Source organism: Aquila chrysaetos, chromosome 16, assembly GCF_900496995.4.
Source record: "Aquila chrysaetos chrysaetos chromosome 16, bAquChr1.4, whole genome shotgun sequence".
Classification (NCBI taxonomy): domain Eukaryota; kingdom Metazoa; phylum Chordata; class Aves; order Accipitriformes; family Accipitridae; genus Aquila; species Aquila chrysaetos.
In genome coordinates this window covers 24899455-24924745 of record NC_044019.1, presented here as the reverse complement: position 1 = coordinate 24924745, position 25291 = coordinate 24899455, and the positions used below count along the sequence as shown (strand labels likewise).

Below are 25291 nucleotides of genomic sequence, written 5' to 3'. Positions count from 1 at the left end.
CTAAGGGATGTAATGTGAAAATCTGTGTGTAAGTGTAGTTTTCCAGGAATTTTACTCATATTGCAGTAATCCAATGAAGGCTGCTGGATCTATTTCTGTGTATTCAGAATACATCCATGTGTAAATTTGGATCGCTCTTTTCACACCACATCAAGGCAGAACTAGCATGTGTTCTCACCCATTGTAGACCTGCCTTCAGTCTCTCTTTAGCCCCTGTTTTCATCATTGGTTTCTGCTTTGGTTGTAGCTGGTGCCCAAGAAAAGAGGAGAGAAATTGTCTTAGGTCCTGTTTGCACAGTTGTCATCTGGAATTTTCAATAGATCCTATAGATTAAAGGGTTATGGGATTTACTACTTTTTTTTTTTTTTTTTTTGCATTTGTAGTGTAGGAGTCTGTTACGGATCTGACCGTTAAGAATAAATTAAGAATAGACCAACATTTGATGTTACTTGTGTTAAAAGACTTCATTCTAGGCTACTGTTTCAAATAATTTTTTTTTTTTTTCAGTGCACATGGATCACTCATTTACACATAACAGTATAATATAAGCACCTCATTATTTCATCTTGTTAGTTTGTCTGGGTCTGTTGGTACAGTCAGAGCCATTCTCCACTGGTGAGGACCAGTAGAGGCAGTGAAGTTCCAAATGCTGGTTTTTAGGAAGTGGGAATATCTTTGGGTGAAGTACAGTCTTATAACTGGAAATCCCAAGTGATCCCCTTGTCTTCGTTAGCAGGCTCCCAAGGGTAAATGTGAAATTTGAGGCCTTTGGCAAGACAGCAGCAGCACCGCAGCGAGCCATGTGGGTAGGGCTCCCGATGCAGATGGTTGGCCTTTTAATTTTCTGCACTAGCCCTAAATTAGAAAGGGCCCTGTGGTTTGTTATTCAAAGGAGTTTTCTTAACTATCAGGTAGGAAATCAGAGAGCCTATGTTTGCACAAGTTACAGTGTGCTAGAAATATACCATGCTAACGAGTAATGATTACCAGGCCTGGTTTTGAGACCATTGGCAATTTGGATGCCTTTGTGTACTTCAGTCCTGTTAATCGACTGGTGCTTACATAAAAAACTCTTAAGTGATGGGAATCGTGGTCCATTGCCCTGCTTGTTTTCTTGATTGATAGGAGCTGTTTCTCTCTGAGGTCAGTATATGACTTCAGTTGTTCCGTTGTCTTTAAAGTAACTTGGACAGAAAACGTTAAGTCTTGCAAACTGATACTTCAGGGAAAAAAATTGATAGGATTTGTTTGTAAAACATCATTCTGTACTGGTATATTTTTATGTTTAATACGAGAAAATGAAATACTTGGTGAATGACGCAGTAGCAAAATTCCCAATGACACATTTCATTGGAAGCATAACCAAAATAGTATTGAACTAGGTAGAGCATGAGGACCAGAAGGAACAAAAAATTGTGGATTAAATTGGCCATCTGAAATGAAATGTCTGGGTAGCATGAAACCGAGGAGTACTGCCAGAGGACAGTAAATTTGAGGTGTAGTTTTTTTATATATTGCTTTTTACTTTCTTAATAAAAGTACAGGTTATACGTGTTTCTAGTTTATGGTAAACCTCATCCCACCATTTTTTCACTATTTCCCCATCATTAGTTCCCTGTTCATACATCACTTTTGTCTTATGGTATCTATGGGAGATCTCCCATACAAGGATGGGAATATAATGGGTGTCCATAGAATGAATAGTACGTTGGGCCGTCCGCTACTTTTAAAAGCTTGTGTATTGCAAATGTCGAAAGAAATCAGAGATTGTGTTGCCTCAGGGTTTCATCAGTGATTTCAGTGGAAGTTGGAGAAATGCATTAATGAAAGATGCTATAAGATTTTAAGTGTATCTCTGGAAACACTAGGGAAGCAAGTCTATACCTAACGCTTTTTGAAGTGCTTGTAATTCCCTTGGGCTGTGATGAAAAGCAATAGCATGGTTCCCCTTACTTCATCTTTTCTTGAAGGAGATGTGAGAGCATCTGGCACTTTCATATATGTGCAAGGCCATTGCCCGAGCTGTTTGTCTGCCTCTGCAGTCAGATAATGCCGATGAAATCTGGCCCTGCACATATAAATAGTCTAAGTGCAAGCAAGCAAAGCCATAGTGCTTTATGAGTTGTCGGGACTTCTGCAGTCTGGTATTTTACCACCCTGCTCTTCTGAGGTTTATTTGCCATCCTATTCCCCCTTACTTACTTACGTGCATCCAAATGCTACGCAATTTAAAAAAACCTGACTTTATCCAGCTATCACTGGTCTGGGCTTTCTTTTTTTAATTGCATTTGAACCTATTAATTAGTTTACACGTGTCATTCTGGAAAATGATGATACCTGAAAGGTGTAAGTGCTAACTTCAGTGCTCACAGCATGCTTTAAGTCTTGTCCATGCTGGTACGTACAATACGGTAATGGTTACTGCCTTAACCACATTAAAATGCCATTCAAGTTCTCTGTTACAACATTATGCTTGTGGGTTTTTGCTAAAAATGGATTTACACGACTTTTTTTTTTTCCCCCTGTTTTGGTTTCTGTTTTGTTTGGTTTTTTTTAGCCCAGTGCCTTTTAATCAAAAGGAGAGGTTTTATGGTTCTTTAAATGGAAGGCAGCTGAGAGTAAACCTCAAGTTCTGATTTAAAATACTCATTTACTATACTAGAGATTAGAACTGAGGACGTCATGTCTTTTCCAAATGCTAAATGAGATTTTGTTATTGTTAGGAACAGATTTCTCTTCCATATATTTATGCCTATATAAAATAGTTATTTATTCTTTTACTTCTTATGTGTTGATAAATCCCTGTTCTCTAGAATCGCTTGTTTAATAATAAAACACATGCTGAAAAGAAATATGTCCGTGAAGCAGCCTATACTTGAATGCAATCTTTTTTTTTTTTAATCATAAAATTCTTTTAAAGTGTTCCCAATAAACTTTCTTGGATTTACTGAGAATTTGATGTTTTCATTGTTAAGAAATAGTTTTAAATTTTTAGGAGCAGCTCTGAGTGTGCAAAACCCACCACTTCAAACATAATCTTGAGGTTGAATCTTTGGCTCAGCAGTGCAGTTATTACTCTTCAGACCATGCCAGGTGAAGTAGTAACACTGACTTTACTTGCTGGGGAGCCAGCATACTAGGTGGGTCCTTAGTTCCCCTAGGCAACTCGGTCATCCAGCTCTGGGAGGATATGGTCAATATACAAATAAATTTAGTTAATAAGTCATTTTAAAGCTATGTTTTCCTTAGATATGGAAACACTTACAGCAGTCATGAAACTTGCTTGGAATGAGTGACCTTATTTTGGAGAGGTCTTTGTCCACTATGCATTTTTGTTAGTGACTCGGTGCTGAATCAGACTCCTTATCAATGATGGAAACCGGTCAGAGTAGGTCGCACTACGGCAGGAATCCCATGGTGATCTTTTGGGAGCAAAGGACATAGTACTATAAATACCACCTTGATTTAGTGATAAATAGTCATGTTTTAAATCGATTTCTCTTTTCTGTCAGGCAGGCCAGTTATTGAATAATGGCAGGACTTTATTAAGATCGTAACTTCAAGACATCTAGGAATAAAATTTTCTTTCATTGCTTTGTAAGGATGAATATTAGGAATTTTCTTTGTAGTACAAAGTAGCTACCTTGTAACAACTGCACTGTAAGTTTCAGGTTTGGGGTTTTTTTTTTTGTTGTTTGGGGTTTGTTGTTTTTTTGGTTTTGTTTTGGGGTTTTTTGTTTGTTTGGTTTTTGAGTTCTTTCATTTTACCTGGACCATCAAAATTTTGCTCTAGGTATATGTGCGTGCATAGACTGATATGCCAAAGGTGTCAGACATATGCGGAACAGTATGACAGGTCTGAAAGCTCTTTTTACCTGCTTGTTTTTGTTGACTGAAAAGGATGCTGTTACTGTGTCTAAGAAAATCATCGAAATAAATGGAAGCAGTATTTTGGACACAATACTGAAAGCAGTAACAGGACCAGTAGTAATACTGTCTTACTGCTGCTAAATAATAAACAGTTTATCAACACCTGCCCAGGCATCCTGGCTCTGACTTTGCCTTTAGCATAGCTCAGTCTTAAGCGTGCGAGTGCAGATGATTTTCTAGTTTTAGTAGCAAAATGAAAATTTTGATCCCTAAAAATGTCTATTCAGCTGCCATTTGGCTTTAGAAGCACCTAATATGGTAACATTTTTACTGGTAGAAACACATCTACCGAGAGCTGTACTTGGTGCAGATGAATCAGGGTGATAGAAGTTGGAAGAAAGGAGAACTTAAATGCCTGCCTTTGCTCTGTTTTCTGATGCAGAGTTGCTCTGAACTGTGCCAGACTGCAGCATCCTCACACCAGCTGCTCAGTGCCCGGCTGTACCTGGAGTGCAGCATCATCGGCCAAGCTTTTTTCTTCCCATCTGCCAGCAGACCCCAGCTTACTGAGGATGCTGAAGTGATAAAGATCATCGTCTTCCAGGGAAATTGCTGGTTAGGTACAGTTAAAGATGCTAGAGCATCCCTGGCTGTGCCTGTGCTAGTAATTAAAAAAGCCAAGGATTTTTTTCATTGGCCTTTGAGGACAAGTAGCACAGTCCAGCCACATCCATCTGGCTAAACTCCCTTCTTCCCCAGGCAAAACAGACTTCTCCGTACCGTTTGGAAGACCAGAACCTGGCCTGTGGTGTCCTCCACAGTGTGTTTCTGCTCTGTCTAGGAGAGTGCTAGAAGCCAAAAGCCGTTCCACAAAGTGCACTAATAATTAAGCTGAGTGAGCAGTCCTGTGGTTGGGCCCGTGTCCTGGAGCTTTTACTTGCCTAGTCGAGGCACAACTGTTGTGACCGGGACGTGGCCTGTGACGGGTTGTCCTTCTCCCAGAGAATGTGCAGCTCATTTTTCTTGTGGAGGGATGTACATCACTAGCCCTGTGGCATCACTGAGCGGTGCTCGTTACCTTGCCCCAGCTATCAGAAAATAGGGGGTTACCGGAGACCTTGATTTACAATGGCACCATTACTTTTTTGCGACAGCACTGAACACATTTACTTGTGTTTTATGAGATTTTGTAAATGAAATTAAACCCTAGTCAAAATAAACAGAATTTATTTTGCGCTGCTTGGTTTTTTGCAGGTGACTTTAATTTTATAAAGTCTGTATTGCCATTGTAGTCATCGAAGAGAATTGGTAGGTAGGTTGTGCATGTGGTCTCTAATCCATTTATCTGATTTTAAATATGTCACAGCCAGTCCTACTTGAATAGCTTGTGTGCTGATTCTGTAAATTGCAGATGCAGTAGCATCTTTGAAAAATTGTGAGCATGTTGGTGTCTAGACCACTAAGGGTTTTTGTCTTTCCTCATGGAATGAATAGGAAAGTTTTGAAGGACGATTTTTTGAGTCCTGAAATATTAATCATATTAAAGCACTTCTTTTAACCAATGGGTCCAGATGTGGGGTTCAATTCCTTTTGTCTTTTCCTAAATCATCAGTTTTGCCATGTAGAAAAAGAAAGCGATTCAGGCACTGTAACAAAGTTAAACTATTGTAGAGTGACTAATCATTTCATTACACAAGAAGCCATTTTTCATGCTTGTTACAAAAATCATAAGATAGCACTAATAGAAGTACACTTTTTTGTGGGGTAAACTACTTACATTTTAAGAGGCGAAATCAGTCTTGATTATATTCTCCAGTCTTCAGTTCTGAATGTTGATTTCTGTGAGCTGTTTTGAATTACTGTTGATCCGATCATCTGGGTCTGTAATTGAAATAGAAGTGGTCTGTAATTCTTAGGCGTGGCATACCAAAAGTTTATAAGTAGGTTGCCCTGCGGTAGGGTGTAGTTTGGGACAGCGTATGTTAATGCTGCAAAATTACAGGCCGTGTGAAGCTTACTTATTTCCAATAATGTGCAAACTCCCAAGACACATGTGTTTAAGGAGTTACAAATAGCGGTGCGCAGAACTGTAAGGCTGTTGGAGACAACGGTTACACTGGGAAAGAGGCATTTCTTCAGCTAGGATATGTGCATGCCCATGAAAGGCAAATGATTTGAATAAGTATTAAAATTATATATGTCTGAAATGATTTTAATGAGTTTTGATAGTCATAGAGTCATTCTGGAGTTTATTTTGAACAAAAAATTTGCAAGGAGTGACTGCAATTTGTACAAACGAATTTTGTACCGAAGGGCCACTTACTTATGTTTAGTAGATGTCCTCATTCGTTTTTCTTGGTGTGCACATCTCTTTACGTACAGTAGAGCACGTAGTGTTGAAGAACGAGGCCATTCCCTTAAATATCATGGTTTTATCAGAATATTATTGTTTTACTCCCATATTTAGATATGAAGTTGTAATTTCTTGAAGAATTTTAAAGGCATTTTCTTGAATAGCAGAAACTATTATGGTCCTCCCTGCTGCTGATATGGGAAAGTGGCATCCTTGTTTGTGTTGCTGAATAAGGTGCCTGGACAAAAAGGTGTATGCTGGTGTTTCAAGAGGAACCTGCTCCGTGCATTCTGCCTAGATCTCGGTCTCTGGTTTCCAGGGCTTTATTCTTGTGTTGATATAGTGGCTGTATTGTAAAGGATAGAAGAGAGTTATTAAATGGGTTCATGTTAAAAGTGGATTTTACTTCTGGTTCTCACTGAAGTGTTCTTTCCTTTTAAAGATGACAATGCGATTCTCACCAAGTTCAAGCCGTCGTGGTCAGAAGGTATTGTACTAACTGGCATTATGCCTTCCTCCCTTTTGTGTGTCCTCTCTCCTTCTTTTTCTGCTGAGAGCCTCTTGGAAATCGGACTTAAGTTTATATGAGTCATTGATATCACATATGAGCCAGGCTTTTTTGCAACGTGATTGGCAAGTCAATTCTTCACTATCTGTGGGCAGCTCTCTTGGTTAAGAACTAACTGGGCATCTTCATCCCTGGTGCTTGTTGCAGTTTTGGGTTGCGGCTCCTTCACACCTTCCTACATGACAGGGACGTGCATTTCTTGTACTGCTCCTGCTCAGGAACCTGCTGATGTGTTTTTCAAAGAGTGGATGTATTGAGTGTATTATACTTCTCAGTTAATATATGTTTTGCATTCTCTTTTTGCCTTCTTGTGTGCTGCTCTAGGGTTATTCAGTTTTATTCCCCTGGATCAGTGATACCAAGAGGATTTCCTTCGACAAGTTGCATAAGTAATCAGCTATGGTACTGGGAGAGCATTTGAAACGTAAAACTCTGAATCGTGCTTGTTCCTGAGGTTAAACTTTCACAACTACAGAAAGCATAATCCAGAAAAAAACAACACCAAGGCTGTTGTCGTAGGCTGTGGAATCAGTTCAAGTCCTCTCAGCAGCATAGGCAAATTGGATGTTACTGCTGCAGGGACAAGGTGCCGGGCTGCTCCTGCCGCGGAGGCTCGTGTGATGAAATGTTTGGGCTTTCTGCTCCTGGGCCCTGGGCTCGCTACCTTTGGCCAAAGCTGCAGCAGGCACCTGCTTCCCAGGGCTGTAGGCAGAGCAGGTACGGAGCGTGATGGTGTTGCTCCCTTTTTTTCATCAGCCGGCAGTCTGCTGTCTGGGCAGCTGCTGAGTTTGCATAAGCTTAGAGCCACCCCTGTATGAAGGTAGAGCCTCTCCTTAGGAGTATTCTTGCAGAAACAGTTTCTCACATAAGTTAATCTGAATCTTTTGATAGTTGTTGTTTTTTGAGTCAAGGCTTCTGTGTTCTTGCTACGATATTCTCCCGCTACGTGCCATTTGTTTCTCTTGCATGTTGAACCGCTTGTGCTGTGTTGGGAGGTGAACTGAATTCAGGTCTGTGCTGAAGCTGTTCCTGTAAACCTTCGCTGTGTTTGGTGTTCTCTCTTACAGCGTAGTCCCTGTAGCGTTTATGATATATTTGGGTAGGAAGAATGATCCCAAATTATTGACTCTCAGGCTAACTTTTTAGAGATGGCTCAATGCTGGTCTCCACGCTTGTATCAGCATATGGAAACACCTTTCTACAAGTGCATAAGTAAAACTTAAGTGTTCAAATTGTATCTATTAATGCAGATTTTGCAGGCGTAGTTTGTTTTAGCAGAATGGCATGCAACAACTTTAAATGTCTTAGCATTCAGAAACTTCTTCATTATATGTATATACCATTATATACCAGTGCCCAGTTTCTCATCACATCATATGTACAGTTGTAAAGTACAGAGACCATTTTCTGTAAGTAAATTTAGACATAGAAAAAAATTAGAGGAAACAAAGTGCTCTGAAGTTGTACTTGAGTAGCTTATTATACATTTTTCAAAGAATGAGTTTATGTCCTGCCTGGATGCAATTTTGACACCAAATATTTGCAGGTTACAAAAAAAAAAGTACGTTTGTTTTATTGGTAGGAATAATCTAACTGTAGTTGTCTTGACAGTGGTTCAGTCTAAGATGTGCTAGTCAGTCTGTCCAGTCGAAGCTATACCCAGCAATACTTCCTCGATGGAGAACGGAGTATGATGCATCTTTGTTTTGGAAGAAAGAGGCAGCGTTATTAGATGCCTGCTCTAGATCGTGATGAGCTTTTTTCAAAACTGCTTGCCCTTTTCCATTGGTGGTGGACTTATTTAGATGCCTGATTTAGGAGACTGGTCTGTCTGTCTCATCAGCAGAGAGGCGGTTGTTTACAAAAACTTCTTGGAGCAGGAGCCTAGCTTAGGGGCTCTGAATTGCTCTCCAGAGCCCCAAACCCAGCCAACGTCTCAGTATGATTTAGGGATCTGAACATACTCAATGTGATTTTTCCCTATAATGTTAACATTTAAGTGACAGTGTCCTTGGTGAACTGACTATATTTGCAGGAAAGTCACGCTGGAGTTCAGTACTGTTGTTAAAATGAAGGTGGGTTTTTCTTCTGTGGGGTTTTGTTTTGGTTTTTTTAAACAACAAGAAGCTTGGTAATTTAAGTTGACATTACTGTTCTTGATCCTGTCGTTGTGTCTCCATTATGTGGGCATCTGTAATCTTGAGGTTATGCACCATTAATCCCTTAGCAACAAAAAACCTAATTCAATTTCTAGCAAGCAACCCCAGAGATAATTGAACTTTCATAACTGAGGCAGCAAAGCTCCGGGTGCGAGACCCTCATAGACAGTAACCTGGCAGACATTTGAGACAAGAAAGGTACGTGACGCTGACAGATTTTTGTTTATCACAGTTAAAAGTATGTGTCTGTGACTGCAAGGTTACAACCAGGTATTACAGGCTGAGTATATTGTCTCTCACAGCATTTTTTCCCCTTTACAGAACCATTCTCAGAGTTTTTATGTAGCTCAGTATTATTTTCCAGCTTTTGCTTTTGCTTGTTCATAGTTCTGTGGCTTCAAGATGCACACCACTTTCAGATACAATAATATTTTAAAATAAGGAATGTATTTATGCGAGTCTATCTTTCTTTCAATGTTCCTTAGGGGAAGAATGCAATGGACCTTTATGTGAGACTATTTCAACTGCAGGATCAGAAGTCCCAAGCAGCTCTGAGGTAAGGTACAGTACCGATGGTGTTAACATACTACTGGTAGGAAGAAAGAGGAACCGTTGCTGTGAAAGATAGAATTAGTTTTAAAAATAATATTTCTTTTAGATTGTCTTACATGTCCTTTTTTTATCCATGTAAACATTTTCTTCCTCTAGTGTTTTGAAGGAGCAAAACCATGAATGTAACACTGATACTCACTGAGTCTTACAAGAGATTTATCAGTGTAGAAAACAGTGTGGGCTTAACAGTATTTCCAGGATCAGTCTTGAAATGAGAATCACACAATCATTTAATGTTTTGGCAATTGGAAAAACATAATGCTTTTGCACAAACCTAACGCTTTGTTTTATGCTGCGTATCATATTGCTGGTTCTAGGAACTTTTTGACAGTGCAAAGTTATAAGAATACTTCTTCCTTGCAACATGTGCAATATGAAAAGCATCATCAGCTATTCATTTTTTCACAGTACCTCATTTCTTAATATGTGCAGTACGCAATATCTTAGATAGCGGTGTGTGGTTATTATTCAGTTAAGAAACAGATTTTTTTAAAAGAATATTGAAAATTTGCATTCTTGAAATTGGTGTTTTATTCTAATTTCTATTGTCTCGTTTCTTTATTGTGGTTATTATATGCTTAGAGGAAGATATGAAGAGTTTCTGCTCCTGGGCGGAAAATAGTTGGTTTGTCGAAGTAGAGTCTCATACGGGCCATGAGCACTCATCAGAAATGATGTCTGTTGAATTGAGTGTTGGAAAACTGTAGCTGTTCTGCTGAACTTCTTAAGAGCAAAACATGTCCTCACCTACCTCTAAGAGGCAAATTTGGAGGTGGTCATGTGAAGACAGAACTCGGGAGTGCTTCCTAGATCACACAGATCTTTATCTTGCTAGCGCATGCAACCATGTCATCTAACTATTTTCATAAATCTACCAGTTCCATCTTAAAAATAATTAGTATGTTCACCCTGCTACTTTCTGAATCTATTGTAGGAGTTGTAGCAATCTTTTTCTCCAGCAAAATTTTCCATGAACAGCCATATCAAATACTTCACTGAACCCTGGGCAGATAGGGTCTCCAATTATAGCTTATGAATCATCATACCATGATAAGCATCAGAGTCCGAAGCCGATTCCGAGTTCCTTTTGAGTGCCTCTGAGTAGATGGAGATGACCTATGTCACCAAAGCTTGGAAGACTTCACTTCATGACTGAGGATGTAGGAAGAAGCAGGAAACATGGGAGAAAGGGTGCAACGCGTGTGTCATATATGTGGAGACATGGGATTTGAACCTTGTTTGAAGGGTGACAGATTCATGATGGGGTGGGAAATGAGGCTTTGATCTTCAGCACTTTCTTGCCTGGGAGGTAGTCTCCTTATGAAAAATATATCTGATTACCCTCTCAAAAATGTCTCATTGGTAACTTCATGCTGCCTTTTCTCTTATTTTTTACTTATGCGTGTTCCTTACATAATTGTTTTTCTTCATAATTTGTTCTCAAATATCAAAAAGTATTGTCATATTAGGAATGTTAGGCTGTAGTTGACTTGATGACTCAGGTGTTTTGTTTTGATATTTTTCCGCTCTCCCTCTAAGAACAGACGGCTTATTTGGCTTTAGATAGTTTGTTTCTCCAGATCAGCTGGTTATCTGATGTTTGCTTACATTTAAGCTGGTACTCTTCTGTGCTTTGCATTATCCTACCCTGTCCCCTAATACAGTCTCATTTATCTGATTTTTGCTTTCTATGCGTTAGCCAGACATAAAGTTACAGAGTTACTCTTAATCTTCTTACCCAGTTTCACACTCTCATCAGCCATGACAGGCTTAGTTCTTTGTGATTAATGTCCTAGATATGTCTATGCTTAAAGTTTTTCCATGAATTCATTCCAATAGTAAGATAGCCTTGCTTTTTTTTCATATGATGCTAATCCTTTATGTGTTGTCCCAACTTCAGTTTTGTTTTCTATAAACTGGAAGAACTTCTTTTCCCTCAGTTCTTTGCTAGGGTGCCTTTTGTCATCCTTGATGCATTCCCATAGGAATTGAGCAGGGTCATCTATCCCGGTATGAAAGACAAGCCATGGTTTCTCCTCTTTTCACCAAGACCCTTCTGAGCTCAGGTCAACATGCTTTGTTCTTGTTTTGACAGATAGCACATTTCTCTATTTCATGATTTTACTCTGGTGATAGGTTGGCAATTTTCTTATTACTTAGCCATGTACTTAACTATGTTTTAAGACTTCCAAGTGTTCATATTTTCCAACTGCAGGAACAATTTAAGTCAAGTAATTTTAAAACAGAAATGAAATTAATTCATAAAAAGACCATTGGGGAAGAGTTAAACAAATTTACATTCAGGTCACAACTTCATTATGCTCGGGCTGTCTTTTCTTTTGGAGGAGAAGAAATGTAACGTACAGTAACAGTATGCTTCTGCTCAGCAGTAGGGAGGAAAAGCTAAGGCCTTATCGTTGATTTAGCAACAGAGGAGGGAACAAAAGAAATCTAGATTCAAATATGGAGAGCAGAAAACATTACCTATCTGTAATTCAGTGGTATTTTTTTTTCTTTTGTAATCTGTAAAGGATTATGTGATTTGGACATAGGGAATGATGCAAGTAGAACAAACACTAAGGTGAAAAATGGTCTGTAGTGAAGCCTGCCAACACATAAGAAAGTTGGATGAAGCCAAGGACTCAGAAAGTAATTGAGTCTCCAATCAATGGTGCATTTGGTCCTTCTTCATGATTCTGCATTTCTGCTGTAATCCACTGCTTCTTGTCTATTTTAACCTGTTTCTTTTTTTTTTTTTTTTTTTTTTAATCTGCTTCTTGTTGAGTCTCCTTATTTTTCTTCTTCTTTTAATGTCCCACAAGGACAAAAGAAACAAGATTGCTTGGAGTTCAACAGCTTTTCATATTACAAGCCTTACAGCATGAATCATTTCTAGATGCTTTGTCATGCAGAGAGGCAAGGAGATGTTTTCAGCAAATAGCAGACTGGAGAGGAGGGGAAAAAAAAGGATATAATAGGGATATTTTCAAATAGGCATTGCATTGGGGACTCCTTCAAATTATGTCATTGTTAAATCAGTAATTCACAGACAGCCACTCCTGTTAGGGATAGGCAACTGTCCTAATTGAGTCTCTATGTAGAATATACCTGAATCAGCCTTAATGGAGTTCCTGTTCCAAGAAATACATAAATGCCTCTTTCAAGCAAATCGGAAAATGAATGGAATAAAACCTGAGAATGAGTTTTTCCTATGTGCTTTACATTTATGAATAAAGAGCACTAGAAACATATAATGGCACAATTCTGTTTTGATAGCACAGTGCATTTCTGTTCAGTGATTGTAATTGGTTGTTCAAATTACAGAGTAAATGAGGATGAGGACCACTGACAAAATAGAGTTCCTATTCTTAAGAGGAAGGAAGGTCAGTTAAATAATTCGAGTTTGGAAGAAAGCTAAAATTGGAATTTGTATTAAATTTCCCGAGAGTTAAATTTTAGGCCATTCAAGTGGGATAATTGTAAAATTAGTACAGATTTTGTGGAAGACTGAATCATTATTTGTAGTTTATCGACATCTGTAAGAGGTGTATACAGAGGACTATTTGTGTCTGCTGTTCCAATTAAGAAGTACAAAGTAACTTAAAATGTATGCTTTGTATGTATGTGGACCATGAGTTTCTCAGTAATATATGAAATTTTCACCTTTTCTATTAATTTCACACTAGTGAAATGCTCCCTAAAAATTCCTGTTAATCAGGATTTTCCATATTGTAACTTGATCGTGAGAAAACGTGAGAACAAGCTGTCTTTATTTAAGCCAGGTTAGCAGAAGTAAATTGGCAGAGCTCCATCAAATGTATTAAAACAATGCATTTTACTAAAATTAAGGGTGTGACAAACTTTTTTTTTTTTTTTTGAGAGCAGCAGGCGCTGCAAGTGTTCCAAATGATTTGATTGTTGGTTTTTTTTCTGAAGAAACACCATCATAATGTACATTACTTTTCATGCTTGTTCATTTTTCAATTCAGACCGGTGGGGTTTCAAGTAGAGAGAAACATAAAATACCATTGTTAATATTGTGAAGACAGACCAAATCAGTTTCAAAATCTAGCAGGAAATACAAAAAGACTTCTCTCAAGTGTAACTACAAAACACAATCTCAGGGGTATTTTGGGGAGAGTGAGTGCATTAAAGGCTTAGGGTGGATTGCGAAGTAGGAAGGACCAGCCCAGCACTGCTGCCACCACTGCTAACCTTCTTTATTCTTGATTTTTGTCTGAACAAAGTTGGACTATTTGAGTGTTTCTGAAAACACTGGTTGGTTCTTGTTTTGGGGGTCGTGTTATCAAGATTGGTGCCCCTTTGTGCTGCCTGTAGGCTTTGGCATATAATGAAAATTGGGGTGTCTCTGTAAGAGTTCTTACACTTTAAATGTACAGTAGAAGGTTTCATCACCAATGTTATAATATTTAACCCCCATGACTTGAGCTAATTAATTTCAGGCAGTTGTAATGAGAGCAGGGTAAGTTCTTAGATTAACAGGAAAGCATTTCACAAAATTCATAGGAACGTACAAAGGACTCTGCCAGCTGTGTGTCTTCATCGCACAGTTTAGTGTTTCACTAAATGTATTAAAAATTTATCTCAGGGTGAAGCAGTGTGGGCAGCATGTGAGGACCAGCGGGTGGCTAAAACCTGTATTTACACCTTGTCGTGGAGGAGGTGGGAAGCTTTGGGTGGGAGGAGTACGGGATGGAGGTAGAAGAAAAGCAGATGGAAGGGGACCAGCTTGGCCCGCGGGGGCAGGCGGGCAATGGAGAGGTCAGGAGCCGTAGGGCAGCAATGAAAAGCGAGGCTGCCCTTTCATTGATGTCAAATTTGTACGGTACTTTACACTGAAAATATCTGCCCTGTATAATTGGAGAGGAACTTTCTGCTGAAGTGTCTCAGGTCTTAGTTCTCTACAAATAGTGCAGGTTTTTCCAGTAGCATCAATGACGTGAGGATTAAACTGCTAAACCCAGTTCAGACTATCTCGGAGTAAGAGCACAGTGCAGCTATTTACGTTTGCACTGTTTCTCATGTGGATTCCGTGCCAAAAACCAGGTGGATCTGTCTTTGGTTATTTGACTGAATTCTGAAAAGGATATTTTTATCTTATTTAGATAAGCAAATACTCAGAGATGGCATCATTAAGAAAGAATGTAAAGATGTGTGTACATGTTCCTGTTTCCATTGCAAGTAATAACAATAGAGTGTTTGTTTCACAAAATTATAGGAAGGGACCTGAATGACTTCTGTCAAGTAAAATTGTAATAAAAGTGAAAAATAATCATTTCTAATTTAAAAAAATCGTACAGTACTTCATGAAAATTTGATTTTGGGAAATACACTTTTTGAAATATTACAACTCTAAGCCAATAAATGATGATACAATAATGAAATGAAGTTAGTATTCTGCTTCTGTTGCAAGTTAATTTTACTCCATAGAGAACTGCCGTATTTTCATAATGCGCTCACACTATTCGATTGCGCTGTTTAAACCTGCCTGTGATTTGTTTTCAGAAGAAAAACAAAAGAAGTGTGTGAGAAATTATTGACTAACAGAATTAGATATTGCAAAACAGCTTAGGTATTGCAAACCATTATTTGTTCTAATAGCGCAGCCTGGTCTCAAAATCCTTTGCTCATGCAATCACACGGTTGTGGTCCAGGACCCCAGATAGCTTATGGACGTGTCTTTGTAGGACATCTGTGCTCTGCGGAGTCCTCCGCTGCTGGTATTCCTGTCATCCCTGTGTGGAGTCTGGCCAGAGGACGTTGCAACACCCTCCAGGCCCTCGTGCAGGAAAATAATAAGCACCCAGATCTTGTACAATTAAAATCAGGGTAGGGATTCGCCAGGCGTGGATCATAACTGGAAGCTGGGAAGCCCTCACTAGTCTCATTAGGCATAACAACTGCAATTACTGATACCAATTTGCCTTGTCTACACTATGAGATTAATGATTTGTCTCCTTGCATTTGTTTTCCTTCAGTGTACGTGGTATAATTTCAGTCTGTATTGAAAAAATAGCTAAGTGAGGGGCATCACATTTGTTCTTAATGCAAGCGCAGCCGTCTATGCTGTGTATGTTTTCTCTCTTTTGATATTAAAATAAGAAAAAGTACAGTTAAAAATTGTTCTTCATCAGCTTGTAAATGGTAATCTGTGCCAAGTTGTTTAGGCTTTATTTTTTTATAATGGAAATGCTGAGGGATACTGTATAGCTCTTACTAAAAGTTGTTATTAATATTTAAAAATCATTATGGGCCATATAAAAGTCAGTGGCGTAGGCTAGAGACCCAGCTCATCCGAGAAAGTAAAGGTTTATTTAAATTTTGACTATCTAGACTGAAAACCCAACTATCACTCAGAACAGCTTTTCAACAACTTAAACCAGAAGCTACACTGTTTCTTCTGAAATAGCCTTTTATTTTAAAGCCTCCTTTGCATCATTGCTAACAACATTATGTTTTTCCCGTGATGCCACTGGCAGGGCCTAAACAGCACTGAGACTACTTTACTCATCCCTGAACATCAAGTGGTAAGCAGTAAGCAATATTCATGCTTCTTTGCATGAATTTGTGTGGCGTCTTCTATAACTGTATGCCAAAAAGTCCCTCGCCAGAAAATTTTCCAGTTTCAAGGAAGCCATCCTTCCAAAAAGAATTGTTTTTTCTAGCTTATAAAAATGAATGTGGTTTTTGTGCTTATTCCTAGTGATGGCTTAAATGATAAATTCAAGCAAATTGGAAGGATAATAGACAAAATCAAAAAGTTAAGATTGGTGGAGAAAACTGGAAAGTTTGCTTTTTTTATCATTGTTTTGGTTTGATGGGATATAGGATGTATTCTGACTGGTGTTATTAACAAATGTGGGATTCCTTTTTATCATGGTAATGTGGACGGCTCTGTGAGTCAGCATGATACTTTAAAATGTTTTAAAGAGCAAGAAACAAACACTGACAGCATTTGAAATGTGTTGCCTTTTTTTTCTTATTGTAGTAAATAATAAGGAAAGGCTCAAAATATCCACTTACTGAAATTTGCAGACAAGATAATTGTATTAATTTTCAAATATATCAGAAAACTTAAAATAACCATTATTCTTTTATGGAGAAAAAAATTACAAAAATTTATTTAAGATAACTGAAGAAGTACATGCTGAGGTATATTAAAACTGTCTGCTTGCTTACATTGGGCTCTGGTGTCTTACATTAACACATACGCTCTCTCAGCATACTTTTTATTTTTCTTTGTTCTATTCTCGTTTAATGTGTTCTTTTATCCAGAGAGGCTTTTTCTGCGCATTTAAATCTTAGTGCAAGTATCTTGGTGTCTTCAACTGCTTTGAAATGCATGTTTTCAAGCTTTGAGATTTTAATGTGGTTTAAAATTGAAACACAATTGTGGTGAAGGTGCAACAAGTAGCTTGCAAGTTTTAGCTACAAGAAATATATGGGATTTTTTGTTTCTTTGAATGGGAAAGGTTATAATTTTGTATGCAACTTTGTAGCCTGCATGAAGCATAACTGGAAATTGAAATGTGTGGTGCTAGAGTGTTGTTAATACATTTCTTTGAAGTGGGTAAGCACTTCAGTTGCATGGATTCCTCCAAGCAAGAATATTGAAGAGAACTTCATGCAAAGAGGATCTCTGGTATAATGGGAACTGAGTTTACTGGGCATAAACCAGGAATTTGCCTCTTTGATTTTCAGTAGAGTGCCTGTATATTTGCATATGTTGTGTAAATGCATTTCCAGGAGCTTTTTGCTTTTGGAAGTGAATTTTATCAAACAGTTATATTTAGCATAGTGGCACTTAAATCAGCATGTTTTTCCTATAGCTGTAAGCATGTTTATATACCTCCCCCTTTTACCGAATTAAACATCTTTTGCAAACTGGGGATCTAAATGAGGGTGATAATTTTGTTTTTAAGCCATTGAATGTTTTCTACCCTTTCAATTATGGAGGCTTTTCTTGTATTTTGATTCGGCTTTCAAATCCTTATATTTTTGTCCATTTTTGTATTCTGAAAATTTTTCTGCAGTGGATTGTTAATTCATAAATTAACTAATTGCTTTGTAACGTTGTTATTTTGGGTTTTTTACACTGTGTGTGATAAAAACTAATTTGCCTGTATGATTATCAAAAGTATGCAGTAAATAAAATATTTGGTTTGTAGACTATCTGGTAAGTGGCAAAATCTTGCGAATCAATTTTATTTTGTAATTTCAGGCAGTTTCTTGTGTGGTAATGTAGGACTATGATAATATAACTCCTAGATGTGCTGATGGGAGGTCATGTTATTCATGTTAACTTCTCAGCATACCCTTTAGTCAGAGCTGGAGATTCTTCACTGTGCTAGAACTCTAATGAAGCTAATGTATTGGGTTCTTCCATCTCGGATTAGTGTCGGTTACTGCTTTATTACTGAAATTGCCGCTCTAAACTGCCTTCCTGCTCCGAGCTACAAAAAGCAGAAGGGGAAGGCCGCTGAGGTCTGGACCTGCAGCCCCAGCTCCGTGAGGTGGACGCTTGTGAAACCTTGAAGTCCGGGGAATTGAAGTTGGGAAGGGCATTTCTGAATGTAGGCCCCGAAGAAACTTGCAGTTTTCTGACTGAATATTAATCTGAAAAGTTTTGCTCTAAGTCAAGTTCCTCTGTCTTTGAATTATGGACACGGAGAGGGCTAGGGTATTTAGTAGCAAGGTGTATTTGGAGGAAGCTCCGTTGCCTACAAGGAGGGAGCTGTGCTAAGCGGCCTGTAGGGACATAAATTTCCTGTTAGGTGGATCCAGAAATAGAAATCCCTCCGAGTCCTGTGAGAATATACAGTATTAAATCATTCAGGTATAATCTGAAAAATGTATTTGCTTTTCAGGTACTGTGATATCGCTAAACCACCGAGGGCTAGCTGACTGTGCTGACCGAGGTCAGCTGTCTGTGTGCTTTGGTGGGCGAGCAAGGCCACGAAATGTTTACCTCGGTCTCTCCCTCAGCTTCGGTCCAAAGTCGTTTCTCTGAAGCACTTTCTGTTACGGTGTGTAGTGGTTGGTGCCACATCCAGCAGCTCGCCTTCCCCTCTCCTGTTCGCGGTGACTGGCTTGTGTGCTTTGGCCCTGGATTTGATGGATTTGAACGTCGGCGTGAGACCACCAGCCGGCATTTACAAGCTGTACCCAAACCGGTTTGGGCAGACTGAACGTGGGGTGTTACAGCCTTACTTCGTCTTGAGCTATGCTTTATTAATTTCCATGCTGAGATCTTGGATCTTTCCTGTAACCTGTGCTGTTTGAGTCAGGATTTCCTGCTGCAGGGCTTTAGGTTGTGTCTAACGTGAGGACTGCAAGTCCGGGTACTTGGAGGGTTGTTGGGTTGAACGTGGTCCGATACCCTGACCTCCGCTGGATGTCTAGACAGAAGTTATCGGTTACGGGATAACTAGGAATATTAATATAATTCCGTATGAATCCAGTAAGTTTACATCTATGTAGCTACGTGAAAAATTTAGCTCCCTATGATAGGCTGTTAGAGTGTTCGATTAGCAGATCTGTCCGCAGACTATGAAGTCACTTAGTTCTTAGAGAGTTAATTAGACTATTAAGACTGGAAAGTTACTACAGGAAAATCGGAAGGTAGTATTTGGTTTTGAACAAGTAGTTTTTGTGAACTTGCCTTGTAGCTGATGGGTTTATCCAACTTTTGGAAGCACCGGTAAATGCTAAACGCTTGCGGTAGCGCCATTTCATAGAATGGTACGGTGACTTGGACTGGAAGGGACCTCTGGAGGTCTCCTTGACCAGTTTCCTACTGGAGGCAAGGCTGACTTCAAACTTGGATCAGGTTGCTGAGTCAGGGCCTTGCTTGGTCAAGCTGTGTGATTTCTGAGGATGGAGATTACGCAGTCTCTCTGGGCAACCTGTCGTACCTGTTCCTGCTCAACCGCACCCTCGCATCCAGTAGGAATTTCCCTTGTTGCAACTTGCGCCTGTTGCCTCTTGCGTTTTCCCCAGATGCCTCGGGGAAGAGACTGGCTCCGTCTCTTCCGTAATTGCTCATTGGGTATTATTCAAAAGCTGTTGCTTGCTCACTGTGCTGCATTGGGAAATTTTAATTTGGTTACTTGTATTCCAGAAGGTACACGTCACAGAGTATCTGCTCTGATGAGCTGTAACTTTATTTAATAACTGTAGGTTGTCAAAGATCAATTAATTTGAATACAGTTCTGGAAAGAGCTGTTAAGAAATAAGATATACTAATCCATAATGTTTTATGATTCACTGATGCAACCAATGCAAATTACCAACATTTTATATATTTTAAACCTGTAAGTGCACATTTATGCACGGAATTGCATGAATATGCAAGACTGATCTTGTTCTTGTGAAATCCAAATGCAGCAAAATGGAAAGGAATAATTTATGGGTTTAATAAGTAGGCCTGTCACTATCCATGATGAATAATCCTATGTACAGAAGGAGAGAGAAGTGATAAGTATTCCCCTTCTCAAAGCAGATCCAACGATGACTACTGCATCTTCTTATAATTGATAGTCAGACCTTTAATGACTAAGCAGGATTCTGATACATCTTAGAAAATGAGCAAACTTTGATGGCACTAAAGATAAAATATTACTTCAGTCGTATGGAATGATCTAATTATAACTATGCTACCCAAAGAATTTGGGACACTCCTTTGGCAGGAGCTTTTTTTGAAGTAAATATTATTGATTTTTTTTTTTTTTTCCTTTCTTTCTTTCTGTATATGGATTTTGTTAAATCACTAGGACAATGTCTGTGCTTGCACGATCTCTATTTTTTTAAATTGGTGGTTGGGGCGGTCTGTTTTCAGGCTGGTTCCCAACATTGTAAGTTGTTAGACTGCACTTTGGGGTTCACTTACTGTAATGCTGAATAATTAGAGTACTGTTGATACTATTAAGATGTCGGTGTGGTTCTATACACTAATCAAATTAACGTCTACACAGTTGCAATTTGTTTGTAGTCACAATTATATTTACAAAAACCCCCAAACCTGTAAGCACAAAATAGAATAGGAAAATGATGTTTCTTTTCTTTTCTTCTATTGGATTCCATGATTTTTGCGAGCCTCTTGGTCTTAATGATTGTGTACTGCATTTGAAAGCAAAAGCATTTTTGGAGGTAGCTTGTCCTGATTTCAGTTCTTACAAAGTAGTCTATGTTAACTGATCTGCTGTGAATATTTCTCAAGAAGAGGAACAACAAAAACAACCAAGTGTTTTGTACCTCCCCAAAGGCTAGGATAGCTTCAGAAATACAGGAATTCTGAGGAATGCATGGATGGTCCAAGTAGGCTACTGTCTGTTTTCAGCAGTTACCAGGGTATCTAGTGAAGAGGCATAAAATTGTATAAAGCTATGGAACAATAGGGATTTTTTTTTTTTTTTTAGTATTTTTATTATTACTATTAAATTTGAGCCTCTTGAGGATAAACACATGTCCCAGAGTATGCAGATATTTTTGCTTGTGGTTTTGTCAGCTCTGGAATGACATAGTTGCAATTCATCTTTTTATGTCCCAGTGGGTCCAACCTGACATGAGCGTAACAGAAACTTGCATGCTCTCTTCATTAGCCTGTGCTTGTTTTGTTGCCTTTGTGTTGCATTCAAAGAAACTTTCTCATTGTTCCTTTTTTTTAAATCTGCTTAAGTAGCCAAATGATGGCAATTAGCAATTTAGGAGTCATTATTTTAAAATACCTGAGTTTATAATAAAAATTAATGCCAGCACAGTTTTGCCTTTAATAAAAAAGACATTATACTCATACTGTTTAGGAATACTTGTGTTTTCCTAATAGTTGGAAGCTTTTCTTGGCTTTCTTAAGGACACAGATTTCTCACTAGCTGTAGCTGGGGGGTATGTGCTCGAAGCAGTTGGTTTGGGTCTTGGAGAGGAACAGTGGGCTTGCTAACTACTTGTTGGTTATTCCGGCAGAGTGGAAGGAGATATAATCTGTTCCTGAAGCGACGTCTCAGGGTAAAACAGTGATGAATGATATTGCAAGTAGCTTGGATGGCTGCAGTAATAACATGCTTCACTGTGTGATGCCTTTTGTTAACTGGGAGCAAGGTTCACAGTTATAAAGTTCGCTGAGAAAGCACAGAATATTTTTCACGTGCATCCTTGCATGGCTTAAGAGGGAGAAGACAGAGATATATCCCTCTGAATTACTCTTTTTTTTTTTTTTTTTTTTTTTTTTGTTCCTATTCTAATAAAATCAAAACCCAATTCAGTCCTATATAAATACAATTTTGCTGATGGGTGTGGTTAAAAAAAACCACCAACAACCTTCCTTAGCATGGAGGTAAATTTAGACCAGAGTATTAGCTTCTATGGAGAGCACTGTGCTGTATGAACCTCTAGTCTTGCAAACAATTTGGTGGAGCTGAATATTGATATGATAATAAATAATATTACCTAATATTATGCTAACTTCCCTAGGAGAGGGAGGTAATAGTCTTTTTTTGCTTAACATTGATTACTGTAGCCTAATCAGTGAAGAAGATGAATGTTGTTATTACGACATTCTGGCATGCTGATAAATGAAAAGATGACCTTTAATAGATCAATTGGAATACTAATTACCCTGTTGCATTGATACATTTTATTAGATTTCCCTCCCTGCAAGAAAGTAAATACTCAATTTTGAAATGTAACCCCTGTATCATTTGTGTGCATTTTCATATGTAGTCATTGCTGGGCCATATTTCTCTGTGGTGGTTGGTTTAGTGAATCTTGTTATGTAGAATACAATGCATGGAATTTACTTTTTGCTACCTGCTTCAAGTCAATGAGCAGTGTCCTAGCTGGCTTTTATATAGAGTGGCGTTCTGACTAACAGCAGAAAAAAACCCATGCTGTCACATAACACTTGTCTTGATCGTTTATGACACATTGTAAAGACTGTGAAAGAATAAACGGTAGCATTGTTCACAGGTTATTGTAAATACTAACATATATTTATTCTTCATATACCAGTTATTTACATGTAGTGTTTGTGCATATAAGCAGTTAATCTTGAAATTATTTTAACTGGATGTAGCCCTTGTTAAAACTTGTGCAAGTATATCTTCAGCTATGAAGAAACTATGAAGAATTGAGGCAATTTGGGGGAACTTCTTTGTCTTCTGTTATATTTTAGAGCAACGGCAATGCTTGGGGTTTTTTTTAATCATATGCCTATATCTTCCACAGATTGATAAAAGACATCAGAGCAAAGATTCTATTTTCTTCAGGGATGGTGTCAGGAGAATTGATTTTGTTCTTTCCTATGTGGATGATCTTAATAAGGAATGGGAAAAAAAGTTGGTAAGTTTGTCTTTTTGAGGTCCTCTGAATTCTTATCTGTCATAACCAGAATATCAATTACTAAGCCTTTCAAATAACTACACTCAGCTGGAATTGGATTTAGCTAAAAACTTGATAGCTGCGTAAAAAGCTATTCCATGTACTGAATTTCTGCGTAATTCACTGTTGTGCATTATGACCCAATTAGATTTTTGGGGCTTTATTTACTGAATTGATCACTCTCCATTACTTAGGCTGGTCAGTATGTTATACAATCAATGCCAAGTAATCCAAATTATTTTGCTTTCTTCATTTAACAGTCTTATAGTTAGCTGTGGCTTTGGTGTAGCTATCTGTAAAAAGTTAAATGAAAGAGGTTTCTTCTAAATAAGCAAAGCTTTATCCAAATGAGATGTAACAATAACTTTTTTTTTCCCCATCCTTTGACTTCAGTTAGAGCAGAAATGGATTCTTAGATCCAAGAATCCATGTGACTTTCCTTTTAAGACTTTTTTTTTAATACTCTAAGCAAAATAAACACAAAGCTCCTCTCTGAGCTCTTCCGTGTGCTTGACTTGCTCTTTACATGTGTCTGTTCTTCTGGAAGAATATTTAAAGTGGCTTTGAAAAGAGACCTCCTATGTAACAGAGCATGAAGTACAGGCTTTCTCTAAAATGCTCGTCAGTGATCATCCCTGAACTTCCCAGCAAGACCCGGTTGCCTGAATGGTAGCAGTAGGTCAGACTGAATCAGTAAATGACATGTATTTGTTCCTTGCTCAGACTGACACTTGAGGTCTAACTTGACTAATACATAAATTGAGGCTATTTAAAAAATCCGGTACTGTGAGATGCAGTCAAGACAAACAATAAATTCTATATAAGCATAATGTTTAAAAAATAATAATTACAGGGATTTTGATTATTTTGTTTTCTCTTTATTCACTGCCTTCTTTCTGACCAGGAGAGGTTACATTTACAAACTAGTCTTTCCAATACACACCTCCACAGTTTGTTCTAAAAAAAAAAAAAAAACAAACAAAAACCACCACCAAAAAAAACAAACCAAAAAAGACTTCATTCTCATGTAATCACATTATTCTGAAAGATAAGGCTTTCTGAAGAAAACTAATTATATGGAAGCTTATGACAAAATCATAATCAAAACTAAAGGACTGTGAAGTAAAGAATGCTTCTCATCTGTATCTTGTCATATTAAAGTGTTTAGTAATTAAAAATTATAATTTCCTTTGAACAAAACTGCACAATTGGGCTGTTCAAAAAATTGCTTACTGCTTACATTCTTTTATGAAGGAAATAATGTTTTCATTAAGGACTTATGCTGCCTATATGCAAATACGATCCGGTGTAGAACACGGCTCCTGCATCATATACTTTTTACCTTAAAAAAAGCAAAAATGCCTGTCATCATCTCTGATGCTTTTCCCATCTTAAGCATCTCAGAGTCTGCTTTCCTCAGCTAGCCACGTTTGGGAGATTTGCTTAGGAGACCAAGGTTATATTATAGCTGATACCATAGGTTTATATGAAGGCACACTTTTTCAAATCCACACTGGCTCTGTGTCAGGCTGTAATCCTAGCTACGTTCCTCCTTCTACCGTAAAGCAAAATACATTTTAATAAAGAAGGAAGAGGAGACCAATCAGTGTAGAGAGAAGAAAAAGATATCCGTGCAAAATATGTGAAAGCAAGTCTTAAAATAAACTTTTCCATTAGTCATACTCAAATAACATGAGGGAAGAAATGGAGACTATTTAGGTAATGTTTCAAGTGGGGAGGAAAACGAGCCAGATACTCAGTCTAGGCACTCATTCATATTGTGTGCAGCGATTTCCTTCTCATTGGTTTATAGGTCATTAGAGGGTGGCAGGAATCTTTGCCAGAGCACAGGCCAGGTACATGCGTGTCATTATTGACGGAAGGATTGACATGGGGAAGACCCCAAGAGCTAGTAGCTAATACTGAAGTTCCTCTTTGAGGTAAAAAAAGCACTTAGCTAGAAAGAAACATCTCTCTCTTACAAAAGAGTAGAACATCTGCATCAAGTTTTGTGAGATTTAATTCTGTATTTGTCTGTTACTTGCAAAAGAGTTTATGGCCGCATGGAAGAAGGCGTTTGGTCTGTGGCTCTGTAGGTTAGCTCTGCCATCGCAGAACAGACAGGCATGAAGATATCAGTGTTATGGTGTGTGAGTTTTTACGTGGTTCTTAGGGAATCTGCTAAGAAAATTAAATTTGCCCTACATTTTTGTCCATAACATGAATATGCCCATAGATTAATGCAGACTTCTTAGCACAGAAGTACTGTGCTGTTGTCTTTGTGGGAACAAGATTTAAATAGCGATGCACTGCAGCCTTTGGAATTTGTCTGA

At 38.2% G+C, this 25291-nt stretch overlaps 1 protein-coding gene across 9 annotated transcripts in view; it reads left to right on the top strand.

Annotated features, from left to right (window-relative positions):
* Positions 1–25291, top strand: part of ANO5 (anoctamin 5) — a 61345-nt gene that overhangs the window by 5511 nt on the left and 30543 nt on the right. For 2 of the 9 annotated variants that reach the window (XM_030039189.2, XM_041129021.1), the window contains exons 2-5: positions 6667–6711; positions 9437–9507; positions 16064–16111; positions 22806–22919. In XM_030039189.2, coding sequence (XP_029895049.1) covers positions 6667–6711; positions 9437–9507; positions 16064–16111; positions 22806–22919 — 278 coding nt within the window. Of the gene's footprint in view, positions 1–4140; positions 4492–6666; positions 6712–9436; positions 9508–16063; positions 16112–22805; positions 22920–25291 lie in introns of those variants that run through there. The other 7 variants (XM_041129018.1, XM_041129020.1, XM_041129019.1 and 4 more) reach the window with 7 other exon arrangements.